This window comes from Podarcis tiliguerta (assembly GCF_965153285.1).
Source record: "Podarcis tiliguerta genome assembly, chromosome: 9".
In the NCBI taxonomy this organism is placed as follows: Eukaryota; Metazoa; Chordata; class Lepidosauria; order Squamata; family Lacertidae; genus Podarcis; species Podarcis tiliguerta.
Window position 1 is genome coordinate 59,204,647 of NC_139542.1, and position 22,579 is coordinate 59,227,225.

The 22,579-nt window shown below is 42.3% G+C and overlaps 1 protein-coding gene and 1 long non-coding RNA gene across 6 annotated transcripts in view; one reads left to right on the forward strand and one right to left on the reverse strand.

Annotated features, from left to right (window-relative positions):
• WDR19 (WD repeat domain 19) overlaps positions 1 to 22,579 on the reverse strand; it is a 37,871-nt gene that overhangs the window by 9,600 nt on the left and 5,692 nt on the right. For 4 of the 5 annotated variants that reach the window (XM_083458008.1, XM_083458009.1, XM_083458010.1 and 1 more), the window contains 21 exons: positions 21,047 to 21,127; positions 20,534 to 20,646; positions 19,747 to 19,920; positions 19,108 to 19,178; positions 18,160 to 18,332; positions 17,949 to 18,063; positions 17,472 to 17,578; positions 16,922 to 17,044; positions 14,211 to 14,360; positions 11,677 to 11,824; positions 10,630 to 10,834; positions 10,366 to 10,525; positions 9,730 to 9,840; positions 9,532 to 9,641; positions 8,078 to 8,135; positions 7,312 to 7,458; positions 7,138 to 7,220; positions 5,087 to 5,170; positions 3,496 to 3,642; positions 1,067 to 1,191; positions 775 to 887 (listed from right to left, as the gene is read on the reverse strand). In XM_083458008.1, the coding sequence (XP_083314134.1) occupies positions 775 to 887; positions 1,067 to 1,191; positions 3,496 to 3,642; positions 5,087 to 5,170; positions 7,138 to 7,220; positions 7,312 to 7,458; positions 8,078 to 8,135; positions 9,532 to 9,641; positions 9,730 to 9,840; positions 10,366 to 10,525; positions 10,630 to 10,834; positions 11,677 to 11,824; positions 14,211 to 14,360; positions 16,922 to 17,044; positions 17,472 to 17,578; positions 17,949 to 18,063; positions 18,160 to 18,332; positions 19,108 to 19,178; positions 19,747 to 19,920; positions 20,534 to 20,646; positions 21,047 to 21,127 (2,598 nt within the window). Of the gene's footprint in view, positions 1 to 774; positions 888 to 1,066; positions 1,192 to 3,495; positions 3,643 to 5,086; positions 5,171 to 7,137; positions 7,221 to 7,311; positions 7,459 to 8,077; positions 8,136 to 9,531; positions 9,642 to 9,729; positions 9,841 to 10,365; positions 10,526 to 10,629; positions 10,835 to 11,676; positions 11,825 to 14,210; positions 14,361 to 16,921; positions 17,045 to 17,471; positions 17,579 to 17,948; positions 18,064 to 18,159; positions 18,333 to 19,107; positions 19,179 to 19,746; positions 19,921 to 20,533; positions 20,647 to 21,046; positions 21,128 to 21,657; positions 21,787 to 22,579 lie in introns of those variants that run through there. The other variant, XM_083458011.1, reaches the window with a different exon arrangement.
• Positions 1 to 22,579, forward strand: part of LOC310657423 — a 290,637-nt gene that overhangs the window by 8,527 nt on the left and 259,531 nt on the right. The gene's annotated exons all lie outside the window — the stretch shown is intronic.

The following is a 22,579-nucleotide window of genomic DNA, read 5'->3' on the forward strand; positions in this document are numbered from 1 at the left end:
AATGGTGAGTGTGGCAAAAGCAGGTGTGGCCAGGCACACCTCTGTCTCCATCCTGGCAAGCAAGAGTCACCTTTCAGCCAGAATAACACGAGAAATGTGCAGAACAGGGCTAATGAGAAGTGTGGAACTGGGAGCAGTGCTGCTATTGAATGAAATTACAGGGAGAAGATAGTGGGGGAGTCCTATGTCTTTCTCTCTTCCTCTCCCCGCCCTGACCACTTCCTTTAAATATCTGTAAGCTGCTATTAAAGGTAAAGGTACCCCTGCCCATACAGGCCAGTCTTGACAGACTCTAGGGTTGTGCGCCCATCTCACTCAAGAGGCCAGGGGCCCGCGTTGTCCGGAGACACTTCCGGGTCACATGGCCAGCGTGACATCGCTGCTCTGGCGAGCCAGAGCCGCACACAGAAACGCCGTTTACCTTCCCGCTAGTAAGCGGTCCCTATTTATCTTCTTGCACCCAGGGGTGCTTTTGAACTGCTAGGTTGGCAGGCGCTGGGACCGAACAACGGGAGCGCACCCCGCCGCAGGGATTCGAACCGCCGACCTTTCGATCGGCAAGCCCTAGGTGCTGAGGCTTTTACCCACAGCGCCACCCGCGTCCCTTTAAGCTGCTATTAGGCATGGACAAAATTTTTTACATTTCAGTTCTGATCTAAATTAGACCCAATGCAGTTATTTTCAAAGCAAAGAAAATGACGTTGGAAGAGCACAGATCTCCCATGTCCCGTCTAGGCTGGCCCTTAGTCTGACTCAGCAAGTTTCTATACTAACCCGTGCATATTGGCCACACAGAAGAAAGAATCTGCCCGCCTGAAAATGTTTCTTCTCTCCTTCAAAATATAAGGCAATGCTTTGGTAATCTTCATTAGTGGTGTCCTCAGAACCTGCAATAGATTGGGGGGGGGGGGGAGAAACTCAATAGGACTTTCTTACAATAATAATTTCATTATTTGCACCCCACCCAACTGACTGGGTTGCTCCTGCTTCTGATTAGGCATGTATAGGATTGCACTGGCAGTGTTTTTCCAGTGGTAAACAGTATCCAAGAGGATGCAATACTCACTAATTATATCAGCATAGATCTCCATCTTATTGTGCTGCTGGGCCAGCGAGAAAGCTTCGTTGTTACACTTGGACATCACCAAAAACTGGATGGCAGACCCGTAGTCACCCAATTGCAGAAAGAATCTAAACCAAATTAACAAATCTGTTATACTATTTTAAAGTATAATGAACAGAATCCATGAAATCCATGTAATAATTTGCAGGAGCATCCACAGTATTTTAAACACTGAAGCAGCATTTCTCATTACACCCATAACCAGTTGTAAGCTGCCTTAAGCTTACTCTTCAGGGCAGATTTTCAACAATCGTATCTCTGAGACTACTATATCATTATTATTTATTAATAACACATTTAATGCGGGTGGCGCTGTGGGCTAAAGCCTCAGCGCCTAGGGCTTGCCGATCGAAAGGTCGGCGGTTCGAATCCCCGCGGCGGGGTGCGCTCCCGTTGTTCGGTCCCAGCGCCTGCCAACCTAGCAGTTCGAAAGCACTCTCGGGTGCAAGTAGATAAATAGGGACCGCTCTCCAGCGGGAAGATAAACGGCGTTTCCGTGTGCGGCTCTGGCTCGCCAGAGCAGCGATGTCACGCTGGCCACGTGACCCGGAAGTGTCTTCGGACAGCGCTGGCCCCCGGCCTCTTTGAGTGAGATGGGCGCACAACCCTAGAGTCTGTCAATACTGGCCCGTACGGGCAGGGGTACCTTTACCTTTACCTTTAACACATTTAAAAAACACTACATGCTGTACAATGCTTTAACAAAATAAGACAGGCCTTGTTCATAGGCTTCCATACTATTTTAAAAGCCAAGGGCATGATCTTGCTCCCACCAATGCTATGATGAGGGCAGGTGCAGAGATTCTGTATGCCTGCAAGCTCATCAGGAGTCAGGAAAGCAGAGTCGCATGAGTTGGTTCCTATTCAGCCCCCCAAAATAGTCGTCTTCTTTATTTGGTGATCACTCATAGCCGAGTAAGATTGTCTTCCATGAACACAATCTTAACAGTGAGTTCATTAAGTGACTGTGGAGGCCAATTCTGGATCCATAGTGCGGACATAGGTTTCCAGGCAGGAGTTGATCATGGTGAGGGTTTGGCAGGTGTGCCTTCCTCTTAGCACGCTTCTCCCTTTCGTTCCGAGCTTGAGTGTCTTCAAAGCCCATGATACCTTTGGTAAAGGCTGTTCTCCAACTGGAGCGCTCGCAGGCCAGTGTTTCCCAATTGTTGGTGTTTATGCTACATTTTTTTTTATTAGCCTTGAGAGAGTCTTTAAACCTCTTTTGTGGACTACCAGCATTACACTTTCTATTTTTAAGTTCGGAATGGAGCAGTTGATTTGGAAGACAATAATCAGGCATCCAAACAACATGACCAGTCCAACGAAGTTGATGTTGAAGAACACGAGCAGCTCAATCACTATTACTAGCTGCATGCAAGAGGGGGGGAAAGACCTCCCACTCTGCAATCATGTTCCACTTAATCTCCCACCCAGGCTACACTAACCTGAAACATGCCGAGGATACATACATATGGCTGGCAATGTCTCAGAAGGAAAGTATGATGGATAAGGTCGACTAGGCAACTCCAGATCCTTAGATTTTAAGTTTGCAGCCATGCTGGTGGCTCTGTACAAACGAGGTTGAATTATGGAACACCTCCAGGCTCCTATAACTGGAAGGGTCCTTCTCAACCCCTTGCTGTCGCGTTCTCTGGTGCTTCATTTAAGGCAGGAATGCTGACCTCCAAATGTTACTGGACTACAACTCTCATTGTTCCTGATCACTGGCCAGGCTGGTTGGGCCTGATGGGAACTGGGAGCCCACTCACAGCTGAAAGGCCCAGGTTTTGGGGTGGAAGGTAAAATACTCCATTTGGAGAGATCAAATTAGTCATGAAATGTATTTCTGCAGGAAAACTAGATACAAAATTGTATCTGGCACTTTCAGAAAAAAAATTATGAAAAAAATCTTCCATATGCTCTTTTCTATTCCTGAAATTAGTCTTAGACAACATCAAAAGAGAACAAAACAAAATCCATGTAAATTGCATATAAAGATGTACATAAAATAGAATCAATACAAGTTTGCTTTTGCTTTTGTTACTACAACTAGAAAGCAAACATTAAAATAAAAGTTAAATGGGGTTGGTACATGTCAAAATGAATTTATACTCTTAAAACTCAGATTCTCCATCAGAATTGTTTGAAATGGATTTTTTTAAAAAAAAAACTTTTCCCAAAAGCTAGGGGCTCTTTTCTATTATTGTTTTTAAAAATGTTTTTTTTTAGCCTCTCTCATTTGAATAGAGTCAAACAAAATATTTTAAAAGCAAATTGTAGAGATTGGGTTTTGCACATATATAATCTGACCAATTCTACAGAGTTAGAACTCCGTTAAAAGTCTGAAAACTAGTTACTATAGCTGCAGTTACCTGGCTACCATCTTGGCTCCCTCAAGTGACTGCGTCTCCCTGACAATGCTAACAGCCTTCTCTGGGTTATTAAGGTGATCCAAATATAGCCGGATGACGCTGTCCCACTGCTTGGCATTTGCGTAGGCCAAGACGGCTTCTTTGTACCTAGAAAGAGAGATCATCATAGACACTTCAGGTTCAGTCCTCAAAATTCCCAGGGCTACAGGCTGTTACTCATTTAAAAACACTTTACTAAATAAGGATAAATTATTCTTTTGCTGGTATCTGGTAACCAATTTATGCAATATAGGTTGGATCGTGACTAATTATTAATTATTGATGATTAATTGATTGTTATTATTATTATTATTATTATTATTATTATTATTATTATTAAAAAGCCCATTGATTTCAGTGTGTTTACTTTAAGTGTGACTAAGTCTGGAAACAACCCCATGCAATGTAGGTACCTTATATCAGATACTATTAACTCTTACCACAGAGACTCATGGAACCAAATGGTTCCCAGAACTTTTTAATTAATTTTGATGCTATTCTGTTTATAAGTGTCTTGTCTCAAATCTGACTCTGACAAAATTTAAAGATGAGTTTTCTTCCAGTTTGTACCTAGCAACAGCAAATATCCCCGTATAGAGCTAGACTATAACACTTTTTCTCTCAATCGAAACCAGTTGTCAAATAAAATCCATCTTAAAAAAAACTAGGAACAACCACTATTGGTGAGTATCCAGGTTTAAAGGCTTTTTAAAAACTGTGGTAAGAAATATTCTGTATTCTACCTTCCCATATTTGATGGGGGGGGGCTATTAAAGATGCCAATTCCTTCTAACAAGAAACAATAACTTTCAAATTAGCACACCCTTTATGGACCAAACAAATTATTGTTGCTTAAGTTTTGCTATATAAAATTTAATCACATGCAAAGTCCAGATGAACTGAACAATAATGAGGCAGGGGGCAGTGATTTCATGCTCTCTCTATAGATGCTAAGCTGCTAGCAGAGGTTAGCAAATCTGAAATAAAGGAGATGGAGGGTGGAGAACAAACTCTTTTCGTGTCTTTTCCCTCTGCTCTTGTGAGGAATAAAAACAAGAGGCAATATTAATTCTGGAAACAAGTTTTTTGTTTGGTTGTTCCTTAAAGGAAAAGCAATATGTTGTATCACATTGGTAATTGATTTAAAAACTTCAGCAGAAAAAAGAGGGCCTTTCTTCCATTAGCTGTCCTGTGGAAGGGATTCCAGGTGAGAGCAGGAGGCAGGTGAATATCACCTCAGTCTGCTCTGGCTGGATTATTCCCTCCCTACTGGAGGACTGCTATACCATCAGCTGCCTTGGGAAGGCTCATGATGAGTTTTTAATAATGTTGTTTATTGTGGACTTGTATCCCGGAAAGCAGGACAGAAATAACAGCAATAAGTCATTAAAATTAATTTTCAGTCCTCAAATGTTTCAATGTTCGGACTCTACCCTTCCCACACTTTCTCTGATCCAAGTTCTGCTGAACTTGGCAGAGCAACCCGCCCCCCGAACTCCAATGTAAGTATGACTGTCGCATCAGATTTGACTGGAGAAAGGAATATATATACCTGCCATCTGCCTCCTTTGCTTTGGCATATTGAAGATGTATCTTTTGAGAAGATACGTGAGGGAGAAGCTCACCAACCTTTGCCCTGGACAACAGAAACAGTTCTATTTTATAACTGTAATTTCACACACACATTATTTTAATTGCTTTCTCTCACCCCACCCCCTGCCCCAATGCCATCATACCAAGAATTAAGATAACTGACGAACATAGGGCACTGATTCAAACTGAGTCAGATAGGGTAATTAGGTATCTTATTTATCACAGGCTGATTGCCGAAGAATTGATGCTTTTGAATTATGGTGCTGGAGGAGACTCTTGAGAGTCCCATGGACTGCAAGAAGATCAAACCTCTCCATTCTTAGGGAAATCAGCCCTGAGTGCTCACTGGAAGGACAGATCCTGAAGCCGAGGCTCTAATACTTTGGCCACCTCATGAGAAGACTCCCTGGAAAAGACCCTGATGTTGGGAGAGATTGAGGGCACAAGGAGAAGGGGACGACAGAGGACGAAATGGTTGGATAGTGTTCTTAAAGCTACCAGCATTAGTTTGACCAAACTGCAGGAGGCAGTGGAAGACAGGAGTGCCTGGCGTGCTCTGGTCCATGGGGTCACAAGAGTCGGACATGACTAAACAACAACATTTATCACAGGGTTCCGTGCAAACCTCCATCCACAGACCACTCATTCACAGAATGGAGGGAAGATGGTTTTTTTGCTGATTCCTCCTTCCCCTTGTAGCCTTGTGTGCACCACCCCCAATCTCCTCTTTGGTCCAGGGGGTCAGAGGACCTTCAGAGCAGCATGAGAAGTGGGGCAGGTTCCATGGGGAACTGGTAGAAATCAGCTCCCCTGCTCGTTCCATAAGTGGGGATTCTGCTAAATCTCAGCCCTTCAGTTCACAGAAGAGCTCTTCTGGATCAGCATGTTGTGATGCTGGGGAAGAGTAGAAAAAGTGCAGAATGTGGCAATTCAGCTTCCCAAGAATTTATATTTCTTCTTAAAAAGCAAAGTTTCAAGCTCTTAACAGCTGAGATAATACACCTGGGAATCAAGTGAAATCTCAAAAAGCTAGAAAAGTGACTAAATAAAGTGATCACTGGTTCGGGAAAGCAACAGAATCCTAGAAATGTTGAGTTGGAAGGGACTCTGAGGATCATCTAGGTCAGTGTTCCCCAACCCCCGGGCCGCGGACCAGTGCCGGTCTGTGGATCAATCGGCACCGGGCCACCTGAGGAACTTCAAATCATTTCACTGTGGTGGGCAGCCAAGGTGCAGAGCAATGCACCCTCTCAATCCCGCCCATTGTTTGACAATAGCGAATGAAAATCTAGCATGTCTATGCAAGAAGAAGAACTGCTGGAGATTGCAAATGACGGTGGCCTTAAAACTACGTTCAAGACAACTCTGCCGATGTTCTGGATTAAAGTCATGGCGGAATACCCTGAGATTGCCACCACAGCACTTAAATCCCTATTGCCATTTCCAACAACCTATCTGTGTGAAGCGGGGTTTTCTGCAGTGACAGCAACCAAAACAAAACAACAGAATAAACTGGACATAAGCAACACACTTCGGGTGTCATTGTCTCCTATTACCCCCAGATGGAACCGTCTCGTTGCAAAGAAACAAGCTCAGGGTTCTCATTGATTTGGCATTCTAGTGAGTTAAATAAAATAAATCACTTTATATTCATTTTTTGGTGTAGCTGTATTTTATTTTGAAGGCATGTTTAAATACAATTAAATTAAAATTATTAAATCAAAACAAGCGGGCCACCGAAAAATTATCAAACATTTACCGGTCCGCAGCGATAAAAAGGTTGGGGAGCACTGACCTAGGTTAACCCCCTGCAATGCAAGAATATGCAGGTGTCCCATATGGGGACCAACCTTGGTGTCATCAGCACCATGCTCTAACCAACTGAGCTATCCACACATTTGCCCAGATAATTATTCATGCTGGCTGGGGCTGATGGGAGCTGGAATCCAACTCCATGTGAAAGGCCACAGGTTCCCTATCCTTGTGCTGTAATTTTAAAGGAATGCTTACCAGTTTTTGCACCGGATATATACCGATGCTGCTTTGTCGTAATACTGCCCTTTTTCATAGAGCTGGGCAGCTTCTGAAAATTGCTGTAAAACAAACAGGGAAACAAACGTTAGCCTAAGGCATGCAAACTCATACTGTGAATCTTTTCCTTTCTGTATTCAAAGCACTAGCTACCTTCATGCTCTCCAGAATAGCTCCGCAGTCTCTTTTCAACATCCTGCTCGGATGTTTGATGGCTTGGTTAACACCCCGGCGAATGTCACCCATGCGAATGGACATTTGGGCAACTCCAGCTAGGCAGGCCTCATCATGCTCCTGGAACTGGCAACAAGGAGTATAGCATAAACATGCATCAATAAAAAATATGGGAAAAATACACACGCTTCAAGAAAATAAAGACAGAGTTTGAAAATGCAGCAACCATTATTCTGGGATTATTGAAGGGAAAAGTTAAAAATAGAAGGGTTTTCTTCCTATTTAGACTAGTTAACTATTTTTGTTTATAATACTGCCATTAGCAAAAAATAGTTAAGATGCACCATACTAGTTTTCAAACGCATCCACAGAAGATAAAATAATACACTCCCTTATAAACAAGAGTTCTCTCAGATCAACTGTCCTACCAGTTACCCTTTAAAATAATATAAATGCAAAGCAAATATTTATCTAATTAAGTGAGCAAAACAAACCACACTATTCTTCTGTGCCAAAATTGTGGTAAATGGAGAATCAGGAGTTTGTAAAGCGACTATTTCAACAGCGATCTCCTGCTTTTATATTTTGTGGCTCAAGTGACAAAATACATTTCTAATCCAAGATAAGCCTCAGCCAAATAAATATTTACAGTGCTTTAAAATAAGATTTTAAAGCAAATCATTAAAATAATTAACTACATGGGTGAAAGTCCACCATAATGTCATCACCAACAATAGAGCGTTACCTTACTATCGCCTGTAATCCCTTTCTCATAATGGGCCAAAGCATTCACATAATCACCCCTAAAATAAAAAGTCAGATTGTATTATACGTATATTGACATAGAGTGATATATTACGACATGAATGAGACACTGAAGGGATTCTTAGGGGACTTCCAGATAGATGGCTTTGTGAGTGTGAAGTCCAGTATCAGTAGAAGTGACACCTAAAAGTCATAAAGAGGACTGTGTTGAGCTGTGTGCTGTTTGCTGCTAGGAGCAGCAAGGGTGGAGCCAACCAAACAATTGCCTGTATTGGAAGCCCACCCTCACTAGCTGTTAGGTCCTCATTAAGGTACCATCACCCAACCCCTTTTCTGGTTTAGCTTACAGACAGATGCTGGTAGAAGTTACTGGCTCCTTGCACCTCAGCATGGATTCTCAGAACTTCTAATTTTTCTCAACCCAACCTTTTTTAATTGTTTAAAGAGATCAACTTGAGCAGGTATAACCAACATGGTGTCCAGTTGAGGACTACGATTCCCATCTGTCGCAGTCAGCAAGGCCAATGGTCATAATTTTATTGGTATGCCGCCTTCCCAAAGTTCAAACCATGCCCAAGGTCGCTTGCAACACGAAAATAATATACAGTGGTGCCCCGCAAGACGAATGCCCCGCAAGACGGAAAACCCGCTAGACGAAAGGGTTTTCCGTTTTCAGAGGTGCTTCGCAGGACGAATTTCTCTATGGGCTTGCTTCGCAAGACGAAAATGTCTTGCAATTCTTGAGGGGGTTTTTCGCTCCCCACCCCCTTTTTCTAAGCTGCTAATAGCCTTTTAGCAGCTAATCCGCTAATCCCTTAAGCCTTTAATAGCCGCTAATAGCCGCTAATAGCCGCTAAACCGCTAATAGCGCTAATCCGCTAATAGGGTTGCTTCGCAAGACGAAAAAACCGCTAGACGAAGAGACTCGCGGAACGGATTAATTTCGTCTTGCGAGGCACCACTGTATAACTACAAAAGTAGTGGTCAAAAAGTAGTCTAAAACAGTAAAACAAACGTTTTTAAAAATAACCAAACTGAACAATTTCCACATAAATCACAAGACGACCTAAAATAAAGATACAAAAAGCCAGCAGCAATAACCCCCATCCAACAAAACTGTCCAAACAACACCCCAGCCCGAGGGATAATGAAAGTTGTAGTCCAAAATGTCTGCACTACATTGGCTCTACACCAATCTATAGTGACCTGGCTGTTTGATAAGGGGTTTTAATTTTCCAGACTTCTCTTATACAAAGTACATGAACAGCAGCCAGTATCCCCATATCAAACCCCCACCTGAGCTACACTAACTACCTTGCCCTTTCTCAACTGCTTCCAAACTTTGTTTTCCAACACCATGCAATCCAGTAATAGTTTTCTACCGTTGGCTTATGACAAAAGCTAGATTTGATAGGCTTTTAAGAGAGAACATACGTGAATTCCAGCTGCACAGCATACTCCTTCGATAATAAGGGGATGTTATCTGGTGCCAAGCGTTTAGCTAGCTGAAGTGCATTATCCCAGTGCTGCAGATCTCTCCTCATCTATTATCAAAAGAAATGTCGATTTAAATGGAAAGGATTATGATCCCCTGCCCCATCTGATTAAAGATTAGGTGGCTCAATTTATTACCTCAAGTGCGGCGATTGGGCAAGAAGATGCCAAATATAAATCCTGAGCCAAATTAAAGTTATTTGTATACATGGCAAGATGCCCTGCTAGAAGGTTGTGGTCTTCTATGCCCTGAAAAACAAAACACAGAAATGTGTGAAGTCTCTATTATATTGGATTAACATGAGACAAGCTGCCAGATATGCATTGCTATAGTATATGGAAGTCAGAAAAGACTCAAGGAAAAGGAGCTTCATCTGCTCATACACAAAGGAATGAAAAGTCCTAGACAGGGATTGCGGAAAGGAGAACTTAAAACGTGAGGATCCATGTGGAATAAGAGTCCTCATGAATTCAAGAAGTCATCAGATCAGAATACTGTATTTTATTGACATAGCTGACTATTTTGAAAGCTTTTTAACTTTGCCAGGTATGGAATGGAAGCTCTTTTATTCTCTTACCAGGATTGTTTTTATTACCAGATTCAACTGCTAATGACTCTGACATCATACTTTGCACTTGGCCTGAAGCCATGTTCTTCTGCCCAAGCTTATGCTCTGAGATATCAGCCCATGGACTAGAATAATCCCACACAGCAACTAAGTAAAACGAACAAACAAACAAACAAACTGTAATATTTAAATGTGTATATTTTACCTTTATTTGCTCTAACGACATGACCATTCCCACATTTCTGATTGTCCGGTAAACACGTGTCGCAAACTCCAACTCCATGTGGTGTAAGCAAGCTCTGGCAAGCTCGTTCCAACTTGAATGATCATTCAGAATTTTGCACACCTCCCAAGCCTCAGAAAACCTATGCAAAAATTTTAACAAAACAAAGGCAACAACTACAATAAGCATGGTCAGATCTTGGATGTTTGGGTATCGATGGTGTACTGGAATTGAAAGGAAGCTTACCTTTTTAGTATTAAAGTCTGTATAAGCACTTGTTTCAGCTCATTACGTTCCAAGTCGTTCAATGGGCCAAGGAAGCCATGCGTACTAAGAAAGATACTGTTGGTTTTCCCACTTTGAGTCTGACAAGTTAATTCTCCGTTATATAGTAGCAATGGCTTGTGAGAATAGGGAACTTTGGTGCCTCCGGCCAAAATTACCTTGGACCCTACATTATAAATGAAAAAGTAATTTTTGAACTTGCCCATCAAAAGAACATTAGCTCTTAGTTGCTAAATAAAGATAAACCCCCTTTTTAAAAACCCCTCTTAGTTGCAGATGAATGACTAACAGAGAAATCCTAACAAGGGATCAGGGAAGCAGAGCGTGGCAGCTTCTCCACTGCACCTGAAGCAGCGCTGGCTCATACCAGCTAGGGCTGAATGTGTGGGGTAGGGTTCCCCACCCCCTATATTTACAATGCCAGATTTATACCAGAAAACAAATGTTCATTGAACATACGAGTGTCAAACAAGCAAATAAAACCAGCTTGACATAAACACTATTGTGCTACAACGTGAACATATGGGAAAATATATCCCGCACTGCCAAAAAAAGGATTACACAGCGAAAGCAGTGGGTTAGCCATAGCTAGTTTAGAATTTCTACTTTCTGGAATTTTGTTCCTAGCAGTTATGATCATGTATTTAAAAGGAAAATCAGATTAACTGGCACAGCCTAATTTGTGGCTTATCTGGCTCTTATACTCCATCACTGTTGTAATCTGACGTACAGTCACTTGAAAATAAAGCCCATTGAAATAACCTAACACCAGAAGTTTTACTGTTGTTTATTGTCCTATAGAACCAAATTCACACAAGGGTATGAAATAAATATTGAGCACTTCTGAACTACACAACCAACTTAAAATTTCATTAATCCATTTGTTCTGTGTTTTATGATGTCTTTCCTCCACCAATCATCTATTTTATATTGCAAGCTTCTAGGGGTTTTCTTTCAGCTGCTCTGCAAAATGTACACTGTTGAAATAATAATGCAACTTTACACTACCTTGTATAGTATCCTTGTGAAAAATGTATGTGTATATTTTGTCGTCATCGTAAGCAACAAAGACACCTTTGTCCATTGGCCAATTTTCCCACAGAATACCCTTGATGGTTGGCTGGAAATTTGGGATCTCAAAGGCAATATCAGTTACCTACAAAAGGCAGCAGTGCCAAATTAATTTCTAAATAAAAATGTTAATGAGATCTAATTAATTTTGGAGTTACATTACCATTTTAAAAGTCAGATGCACCCCATTCCCATATTAACAGTTGCAATCTAAGGTGTTTGCAATGGGGCTCTGAGAATAACCTGAACTTACAGATCCAAATATACCCCCCCCCCCCATTCCTTTGGTCACAATGCAACAGAAATATGGACATCTTAAAAAAGCAATAAAAAGTGCTGAAATTGGATATAGTTTGGTTACTATTAAAAGGCACAGCTCTCTTACTCAATTCCTCTCTTTTCTAGCAATATGAGCACCTCTGCCACAGTCATTTCCTTCATTCCATTCAGTGAAACAGAGAAGGTAAGGGAAAAGTCTTGTCACTTTCATATGGTCCCCTCAACCTGACCCAACATACTCACACACCCAAAAGGGAATGCAGGCAGGCATTGGCGCTCATACAAACAATGCAATTTAAAATAAAAGCAAAATGGGCTTCCGCCTTGGCGATAGGTCTCTTAACATTGGAGAGGGGCACAGGCTGGGGGAAAAGGGGGATGGAGGGGTTAAACCATCTCCTATAAACCTTTCGGGGCATGGGAGGTACAGGTGACCATGGGTCCTAACAGCTCACTGCACTTCACTTGATGCAAAAAAACCCAAATCAGCATTGGATGCAGAGGTTCTCCTTATAATTGGGTTCTAATTGGCATTAAGAATAGGCACGCAGCAGAGGAGATGGACATTATAACCACGGACAATCAGCTGCATGGAACTGAGATTTGAAATTGGGAGAAGATTGTATCTTGTGCTGGAGATGGATGGATGAAGGGGGTACTCTGTTAAATTTTATGGAAGTTTTTACATTTATGGTTTGGCAACCCTCTAATATTGAATTTTAAGATATACAAGTGAAGATGGTTTGATGTACGATGTAACACTGAGATTTAAAAGAAGATGTAAAGCTGCATGTGGCTTGAGAGGAGTAAGGGGGGCGGCAGGAGATCCTGCTTGTTTTGTTTGGAAGAATGTCACTGGGAGCTAAGCGCCTACCCACCCCCCTCTAAAAAAAGACTGAAAGATAATGGAGAGTTTGAAATATAACCTTTAAAAAAAGAAAAGAAAAAAGGAAGATGCTATTGTAGCCGTGCAAGGAAAGCAGTGTGAGGGCTTTTTGGATGTTGATAGAGGAATGGTGCCACCTTTCCCCTCCCTTCTCAGCTGGTGAATTTCTGGAACTTGTCGATTTGGTGCCAGTGAAAGCGGTTGTCGATTTGGAACTGCTTGAGTATTATGGGAAGGAGCTGAGCCGGAGAAAGACAAGGGTTTAACCTTGAAGTTGCAGCTCTGCCCCAACCAGGCTGGAATACAACAACAGTGTATGGGATAGCCCCAAATGCCGCAGGAAAAAGGAAAACATCAGAGAGACATATGAGGCCAAGAGGATCAACAACTGACTTTTGGACGCACACAGGATGAAAACGAAAAAGCTATGGTTCCTCACTTGAAGCCTTTTTCTGGAAGTTAAATAATATAAATAATATAGTAACAAGAATAAAAAATAACAAAGAGTGCAGCTGTTAATTATGTGCTAATTTTGAAAAATGGGATGTAATAGAAATATGTAAGAATATGAAACAAAGTAATATTAGATCATAAAGATCCATCAAGAATGGTGCATGGGAAGCCTCTTAACAAAATTGTATTAATTTTGAACTAATTTGTGTAATTGGGTTTATATTGGAAAGTCAATTTTTAAAATTGGCAATAAAAAAAGCAAAGTGGAGTTGGCAAGGCTTCCCCCCATCTTGTCGGCTTCATTAGAGACCTGTGAGGAGGGACAGTGAAGGAAATGGGAAGCGGGGCAGATAAAAGGATTACATGCTATCTGATTGTTACTAGCCATGACAGGACAGAATTGCCTCTGAACCTAGTCTCAGGGCAGGCCAGGGGTTTAGTGATATTTAAAGCAGGTAAAGCATAATCAGAGAACAATAGTAATGGACATGAACAGTGGAAGCCCCCCATGACAACTAAAGCAGTTCAAAATGTGTGTGGTTTTGGGTAACAAAGCTCACAATCAATTTCACAATCTACAGGAGAGCACTGGCATAGTTCAATAGACCATCGTGTTGTACTCAGACTGGAGAGACCTGGTTCAAATGCCTACTTTATGGCATCTAGCATGTCAGTTTCTCATCCCAATGACCTTACAGATTTTTGAAAATAAAACAGAATAAACCTATTTACACTAAGTACCTATCTTTAGAAGATGGGTGGACTAAAAATGAGGGGGGGGGGGAGCAAAAGTCTGTAAGGGAGAAATAAGTAGACTGCAACCTATAAATTAGGAATGGAATAAATGACTTACCGGACAGTAAACAAATCCATCACTTTTGTCATCAATGAAAACTAATCTAGACCCATTGGGATCTGGGAAGATGTTTCTCACGCTGACGGAATGGCGGTACTCATTCACAAACTGCCAGTCTTCAATGTAGAAATACTGAATAGCACCAGTCTAACAGCCAACAAAATAAGAGCCATAATACTAACATTAGAGCCTGAAAAACCAATGCATTTGCAGCTGAAGTAGGTGATCCAGACATTTTTGGCTTGAGAACCAACAAAGGAACAATTAATTACAAGCACCTCATTGAAACTGAGGGTAGCTGCTCTCGCTGGGTAGACAGGTCCATCGCCTTGGGCAGCTTCTCCCCCTGACGCCTTATGCTTCCAAGAGTTTGCAGAGAAAATCAGGCTGGGAGCCCTCAAGGGATTCTGAGCCACGGCCAAGCCAAAACTTTCCCCCTCAGAACCTTTTCTCTCTTATCTCTCCACCGACAAGAATTAAGGCCTCTCGGAAACAATCGAAGACAAAGTAAACCTGCACAGGTAGCTAGGTTGGCCAGTGTTGGATGGGGGTTGTCACTCTACCATGCAGTGAGGTAAGATTTCCTTAATTTGCATGGCCCTGCCTAGTGGAGCGAGTCAGAGGATCCACCTATCCGAGGAATCCCTCCTCCACTGCAGGAAAAAGGTAGGGAGTCCCTACCCTTGAAGAAACATATTAGGGAGTGGCATTTGGAACAACCAACTCTCAAAGCAGATCTGGACAAATATTGCAGAGGAACACTTTCCATATGCCACTGAGGAATACCAATGACAGATGGTGATAATAAGGTGCAAGGATTGAAGGGTGGAACAATTATATTGGCTGGGTGGACCAGCTCAGAGTCTTCCCTCCTTCTACTAAAAGGTAAAGGGACCCCTGACCATTAGGTCCAGTCGTGGCTGACTCTGGGGTTGCGGCGCTCATCTCACTTTATTGGCCGAGGGAGCCAGCGGAGCCAGCGTACAGCTTCCGTGTCATGTGGCTAGCTTCTGGCGAACCAGAGCAGCACACAGAAACGCCGCTTACCTTCCCACCGGAGCGGTACCTATTTATCTACTGGCGCTTTGATGTGCTTTCGAACTGCTAGGTTGGCAGGAGCAGGGACCGAGCAACGGGAGCTCACCCCGTCACGGGGATTTGAACCGCCGACCTTCTGATCAGCAAGTCCTAGGCTCTGTGATTTAACCCACAGCACCACCCGCGTCCCTCTCCTTCTACTACTTCCCTACAAAAAACATATTTTCACTCACCCAGACCAAGGATAGTCCCCTATCCTCTATCTCAGGGGTTTTCAACCAGTGTGCCATGGCACCCTGGGGTGCCTTGAAGGATAGTCGGGGTGCCGCAGGGAACACTGGCCTTTGTCCCTCTTTCCTTTCCTCCCTCCTCTGGTCCCCTCTTGTGTCTCTGCCACCTGAACAGCTATTTGCTGCAACAGCCATGGCTACAAGTTCCCCACACGAATGGTGCCTCTGGGGCTGGCCAATGGGTGCCTGTTGCCAGGAGCTGAGGCAACCCTGGAATAAGCAAGCAAGCAAGCAAGCGGGTGAGGAATCCCAGCCACCAGCCAACCCTTGCTGTTGTGAATGGACAGACAAGTAGGAGGCTGGGCAGGCAGGCAGGCGCTGCACTGGCCTTTCTTGTGCTTGCTGTGTGAAAGGCCTGCCTGGGACCTGAGAACCCGGTGCTGAAGGGGAGCCTTTCTGCCTTGCAGGCCCAGCAGTGCCCACTGCTGACACTGCTGCCTCCCAAGCTAAGATACTATCCTCACATTCACCTTTGGCCAGTCTCCATTGGGCTACTAAGGCTGGAGGCATCCTCTTCCCAGGCCCCTGTGGGGTAGTGTGAAAGAAGCAGCTCTCTTTGGGGCAGGAGAGCAGCTCAGAAACCAGAGGTGGCAGCAGTGGCTGCCCAGAGGACTCCCAAGGGGAGAGGAGAGGAGGCTGAGGGGACACTCCACAAGGGAGGGTGTTTGAAAAGGGGTGAGAGGCTGCCGGCTCTGCAGGCAAGGGGTGACATAACTGGGCTGCTGAGACTCTGCTAACCCAGAAATATTACCTAGGGTTACATATTTTGCTTCAGGATGAAAAAAGAAATTGTGCAGTGGTGGTGCAGTGGCAGCAGGAGGCCCTTTAGCTAAAGTGGTGCTTCAGGTTAAGAACCGTTTCAGGTTAAGAACAGACCTCCAGAACAAATTAAGTTCTTAACCCGAGGTACCACTGTATTGAGGATTCTTTCAGCAGTAAGAGGTGGGGCTGTCTGACCCTTCACTGCTGAAAAGGATCAAGCGTGAAAAGGAAAGGTTACAAAACTCCTCTTACCCCTGTCCTACTTGTTGTTAGCTAAAAGGAAGGAGGTGGCCACCTGTTGAAAGAGACCACTAAGTTTGCTGAAAAGGCAGGACACCAAGCGGCTTCTTTCAAGAGGGGAGAATGCGATCAGAGAAGATGAATGACAGAGGGATGCGGCCACAGAAAGGGGAAAGGGGGCATGAATTTTGCTTCTTTCTTTTGCCCCCCCCTTCCTCCCATTATGTCTCACTTGCTTTGGTTATTTGTAAGAGAATGTGGAATAGAACCAAGGAGTGTCATGGAATGTACATGCACAAAATGAAACCGGTATTCTTAATAATTAACATTTTATACTACAAAGATGGCACCCACAGTTTGAAACAGACAAATACTTACATCAGTACCATAGATGAGGAAATCATTGGTTAAAGCATGGCACAAAATTTTATTTTTATCATCTGTATCTGGGAAGAGTCTAGTTTCCCGTTCTTCCTGGGTATTGGAGCGTTCACTTTCTATCTAAAATAAAACAGCAAACCGAAGGTTATTTTATCAGCAATAAAAAGTGAACAGGTTTCAGCAGCTCATAATCTAAAATTAAAGAAGCTAGCTGCATACTATATCAATCTCAGCCTCATCTTTTCCCCCTTTAATGAGTCATAAATCTCCACTAGCCACCCCGAATCTCAAGAGGACTTTTCACACCAACTCTGTTAACTATGTAATTATCCAAAACTTTTTGCCTTTCAGTTGCCTGCAACTAATCTCAGTGGTGCATTTAGCTTCTTGTTGTTCTCCAGTAACCAGCTGCTAAATTAGACTGGAAATTAACTGGTTATCTAGATCAAATGCATCACAGAAGATTACATAATTAGGAGTTTCTTGTCCAGCTCTATTATAGCAGTTCATGCGACTCTTGGGAGTTCAGGCTGCCTAATATACTTACCATATGCAACTGAACTTTACCCTCAAAACGTGCAGCAGCGTAGTCAGAATTAAGGCACATACTGGCTACTGTTCCAAGATATTCCATGTCCTTGAGCTTTTTTACACCTGCAAAATGTGGAATGAAATTTTGTCGTGATTCTCCCTTTTGAACAGACCCTTGGCCACTTAAAATACTTCAAATATTTGGAACAATGCAATCAGATTGTGACTGTCAGGGCTATGTGGCCCACATGAAGACGACAAGCTCCATCTTTCTTTCATAATCCCAATAATAATTGTTTCATATTATTTTTACATCATCTAAATTGTGTGTCCTGTAACATCTTACAAGAGGTATAATTAGCTGTTGTGACACTAAGGGTACAATTTGAAGCAATAAACTTACTAACATATTATAGAATAACCAGTAATTCAATAAAATACAACAGTGCTACACTACTTCAGTGTGGAATAATGGAACTAGAGATATACTTACTGCTCTCTCCCAGAACATAAAACCATGCCCGATTATTCATGCCAACAGCCAAGTGATAATGGCCAATAGCCACAAAGTTGGGCTCAACTTCCACAGAAACTGTAATTGGTAGCTCCTGCCAAGACAGACCATACCACTTTTGCTGAGAACTGCTTACCATAAAACAAAATGTTACACCTAACTAAACTTTAAAATGAATGAAGTACTATACACTTTCAATGTGGTTGGCAACTGTCACTTCAAGAAGCGAGGTGAGGTACGCGATCCGTGTGCTGTATGAGTCTCCAAGAATGGGAAGTTTTGTCAAGAAGACATGGATAGTCCCTTTCTTCGTAGACACTGCCAGCAATTGTCCATCGTCTGTCCATGACAACTGATCTAGACCTAAAATATCAACAAGGTTTTGTAAAAACAACAGTATTCTATCTTAGAAATCCAAGAAGCAATACCTTCGTCACTAAAAAGCATTTTCTGTGTCTTAAAGAGTAACCTACCTGTGTCAGATTAGCACAATGTCATACACAACAATATCTACCTTTATTTCTAATTCCATATTTAAGTTGCTAGCCCTTGTCCCCAACTCTTTGGGGAATTATGTAAGCTACAATGGGCACATTAGCAATGAATTACACTTCTGCTCTGCCCTCCCTTCAAGAATCCAAGGGCAGCTTATATGGTGTTATCATATTTTATCCTTTCCACAACCCTTATGAGGAAGGCTAGTCTGAGAGAAAGCTGCAAGAACTGGGCTTCAATGCTGCTTCCCACCTTCCTTTCACATACATGGGGAAGAGATAAAAAGCTCTCCCTTCCCAGTGGGCAAGTTATTGAGTAAACCATGGTTTGGCACATTCAAACAGCAAACTGTGGTTTGCAGCTAACTGGAAGCAGAAATTTGTAATCCAAGGCTTGTCACTGTTGGTTTCAAATACTCCACAGTTCGGTTTGAAGGATTGTCTTAAGAAAGTCACAGGTCACGTTAAGGTTATTAATAGCAAAGCTCAGCTGAGTGAGAGTTGGAACCCAAGTCTGGTTGGTCCAATCCACAAACTGTAGTTACTGCATCACATTTCTTTATATAAGCAAATTGCTAATGCAAATTAAGAATCTGTCTTATATGATTTGGCAAGCAATCAGGTAAATCTAAAAGTGGTCATACCTTTATTTTCATCCTCCAAGTTTATTATTGCATACATTTCATTCAAATCTGACAAGTCATGAATCTTGATGCTATAATAGAAAGAAAATCACTTCCTTCAGTGTTAACTTACAACATAATAAGATGAAGGTACTGTTGCTGAGTACTTCCTGGGCCTGGGACTTGGACAGACAACCTGATCTAGATGGAGTTGCACCCCACCCACACCCGAAGGAGCCAATTTGTAGCCTAGGGTACTCTTGGAGTCATTGTCACTAAAAGCAAAGGTGGCTCTGTGGCATGAAGTACATATACCCTGTTCGAGCTGGCTCGTCATCTTCAGTGTTCTTGGATCAGGATAGCTTAGCTATGGCACTACATACTCTGATAACATCTCAATGAGACTACTGGGGCTGCCCTTGAAGATGGAATAAAAGTTACAGCTGGTGCAGAATTGCTTTCTCCCTTGGAATAAGATAGCATATCGGCACATGAAAGATAACAGCTTCTGTCAGAAACCAAACAGATCTCTTGATTGGGGTACTAATGTCTTAACATGACCTCAAACTGTTCTAGGACAACATTTTCAGAGTCAATATTAGCACTTTCTTTGTGATAGCTTGTATTTTAAGGGCTTCGTATGAAATCATGATGACTCACCAGTTATCTCCACATGATGCAACTTTGTTTAGTGACTGTGATATTGCAATGCTCGTCAGGTTATCTTTATGATCATATGCCTGAAAGATCTCATGGCCAATCTCTCGAACGTGTGTAGAAATCACCACAAAACAGCCAAGCGAGAACCCTATCATGATGTAATTATCACCATACCTGTAAAGATTTCAACAATATGATCAAAACCGTTCAAGCAACATGGCTGCAGAAAGAAAGAAAAGTTGAAGACACAATCTCAAAATTGTCAGCTGGCTGGGGAATGGGATTGTTCACAAAAAACCAAATTCTATTTCAAAATTAAACTACTAGGAAACACTGGAACAATTGCATTTGCGTCTCTTTTCAAGAACACTGACTTTTTAGTCTATAGAAGCAGGGATTTAGAACCTGTTGCCCTCCAGCTGTTCAGCTGCCTTCAGCCTCAGCCAACATGAGCAATCATCTCAGGGATGATAGAAGTTGCAGTCTAGCAACATCCAGACAAACAAAGTTTCTCCACCCTGCTATAAAGTATTTAGATTTCCCTGACTGAAGCAACAGCACAAAACCCATCCTAGCACAAAACATTTATAAAAGCAATTTATTATGGCAGAAGCTTTTGTGCACTGCTGAAGTTGACAGTGTTCATGGAAGGTTATGGCATAATAATACTCTGTGCTGTTTTTGCTTCAATAGATTAATACAGCTTGTCAGCTACCCATCTGGAAATGTCTTTAATGCTGGAGCACTCTCTTTCATGTAATCTTACTAGTTTGGTGAATAGCTTTACCACTTATAAGAGACAATGTTCCCATAGCGTGGTTGAAACGCCAGTTCAATTGGGTTCTCTGGATCTCTGAAATTATAAATATACAGGGTTTTCTGAGCAACGACAATGCATACCTGGAAAAGAGAGAGAGAGAAGAAAATTATATATTGAACAAAACCATAATCATCATACGCATCTTACGGTAATAATGCAATGGTAGTGTTCCTTAAGAGGATTAGAAATTATTCTCCTGACATGATTACTTATTTCTAAGACAGCTTTTGTAAGCCTCAGCTGCTAAGAAAATCAAAGACACCTATCTTAAATCTTTTACTGTGCCTTGTCAAGTAACATGATAAAGCTCTTATGATAAGAATGACACTAACGTCTCAGAGCTACAATCCAATTTTGGAATTCTTATGACAAACAAAATTTGTATTTTATTTTCTTGTGTTATAACTTTCCCTTATTGCTTTCTTTGCAAAGCCCCTTTGGTTTCAAACAATATATACTGCTATGTTGTTAAATACTTACTGTGGTCTCATTTCCTACTGTTCTATCATCAGTTTTCATTACTATAAACTCCATATCGCTGGGTTCTCCTCTCACTGTTGTCTGCAAGAATAAGGTTCCAAGGTTAATAGAATAAGTAATTTTTATTTTTTGAAACAGTTACACTGGCCTGGTATACCCATAACACTACACCATGGTTTGTTAATAAATCACAAGTTAACCACAAGTTGTCCCACAAATGATAAGCACACTATGGCTTTCCCCCTCCAATGTTTGTTTTCCAGCCACTCTTCCCTCATGCCTTTATAGTTTGGCGAGTGCCTGGTTAAGGAAGGGTGCTGAGTTCCCATGCAACACGAAGCCATTAGTTAAAACAAAGCAAGGTTTGTAAAGTAAAGCAAAAACAAAAACCTAGGTTCAGATAATGGCTTGTTGGCAGTAAATGTACCATAGTTAAGTCACTGAGCTGGGTTCACAAATAGTGCTAAGTTTAATAAATCATGATTTAGTGCTAAGAGCAAACTAGGCCATTGACAGGAAAACCACAAAACACTGCAATGATTTTTCAGGTGTTAATACAGCAATATTAACAGCTATCAACCTCAATTCCAAAAGCAGCTTTGGACACTAACTTTGTGTGGAGGAACTAGATGCACAAACTGGCTGTGCTTCCTGCTCTCTACAATAATGTAATGTTTGGAACACAGCTGTCATTTTTTCTCCATTCCACCTTATAAAGCCTTTCATTTGCTTGCCTTAAGACTCTGTCAAGGAAGAAAGAATTACATGTGGCCTGAGATTTTAAACAATGCCTTCATGGAAAATCGATGATCCCAGCCAGCTGGGCACAATGGTTTAATTCTTAGATCACCACCACAAACAGCTACACCATTTCTGACATTAGTTTCTCCTATAGTTACAAAATTTGGATCCTGCTTCTTTTTCTCATTGAGGAACTCAAAGCGGCTAACAAAACAATATATTGTACAAAATAAGCATAAAACCAAAATGATACAATAATATCCTTAGCAGACTGTATCCTAAGACTTACCGTATGTTTTGCTCTATAGGACACACTTTTCCCCCTACAAAAATTAAGGGGAAATGTGTTTGCGTCCTATGGAGCGAATGCAGGCTCCTTGGCTTCAGCAACAGCAACGCGAAGCCTCCCAAGCGCAGAGGGAGCGCTCCCTCCGCGCTCCGGAGGCTTCATGCTGCTTTCGCTGAAGCCTGGAGAGCGAGAGAGGTTGGTGCACCGACCCCTCTCACTCTCCAGGCTTCAGCGAAAGCAACATGAAGCCTCCGGAGCGCAGCACAACTTCCCACTGCGTTCCGGAGGCTTCAGGCTCCTTTTGCTGAAGCCGGGAGAACAAGACTCTCCTGGCTTCAGCAGAGAGGGAGAGCTGCACAGAGCCCTTTCAGCCAAGCAGGAGGAGAAATGGAAGGGGCTCCGTTTCTCCTGCCGCTTCACTGAAGGGGCGCTGAGCAGAGAGGGGGAGATTTTTTTTTCTTGTTCTCCCCCTCTAAAACAAGGTGCGTCCTATAGAGCGAAAA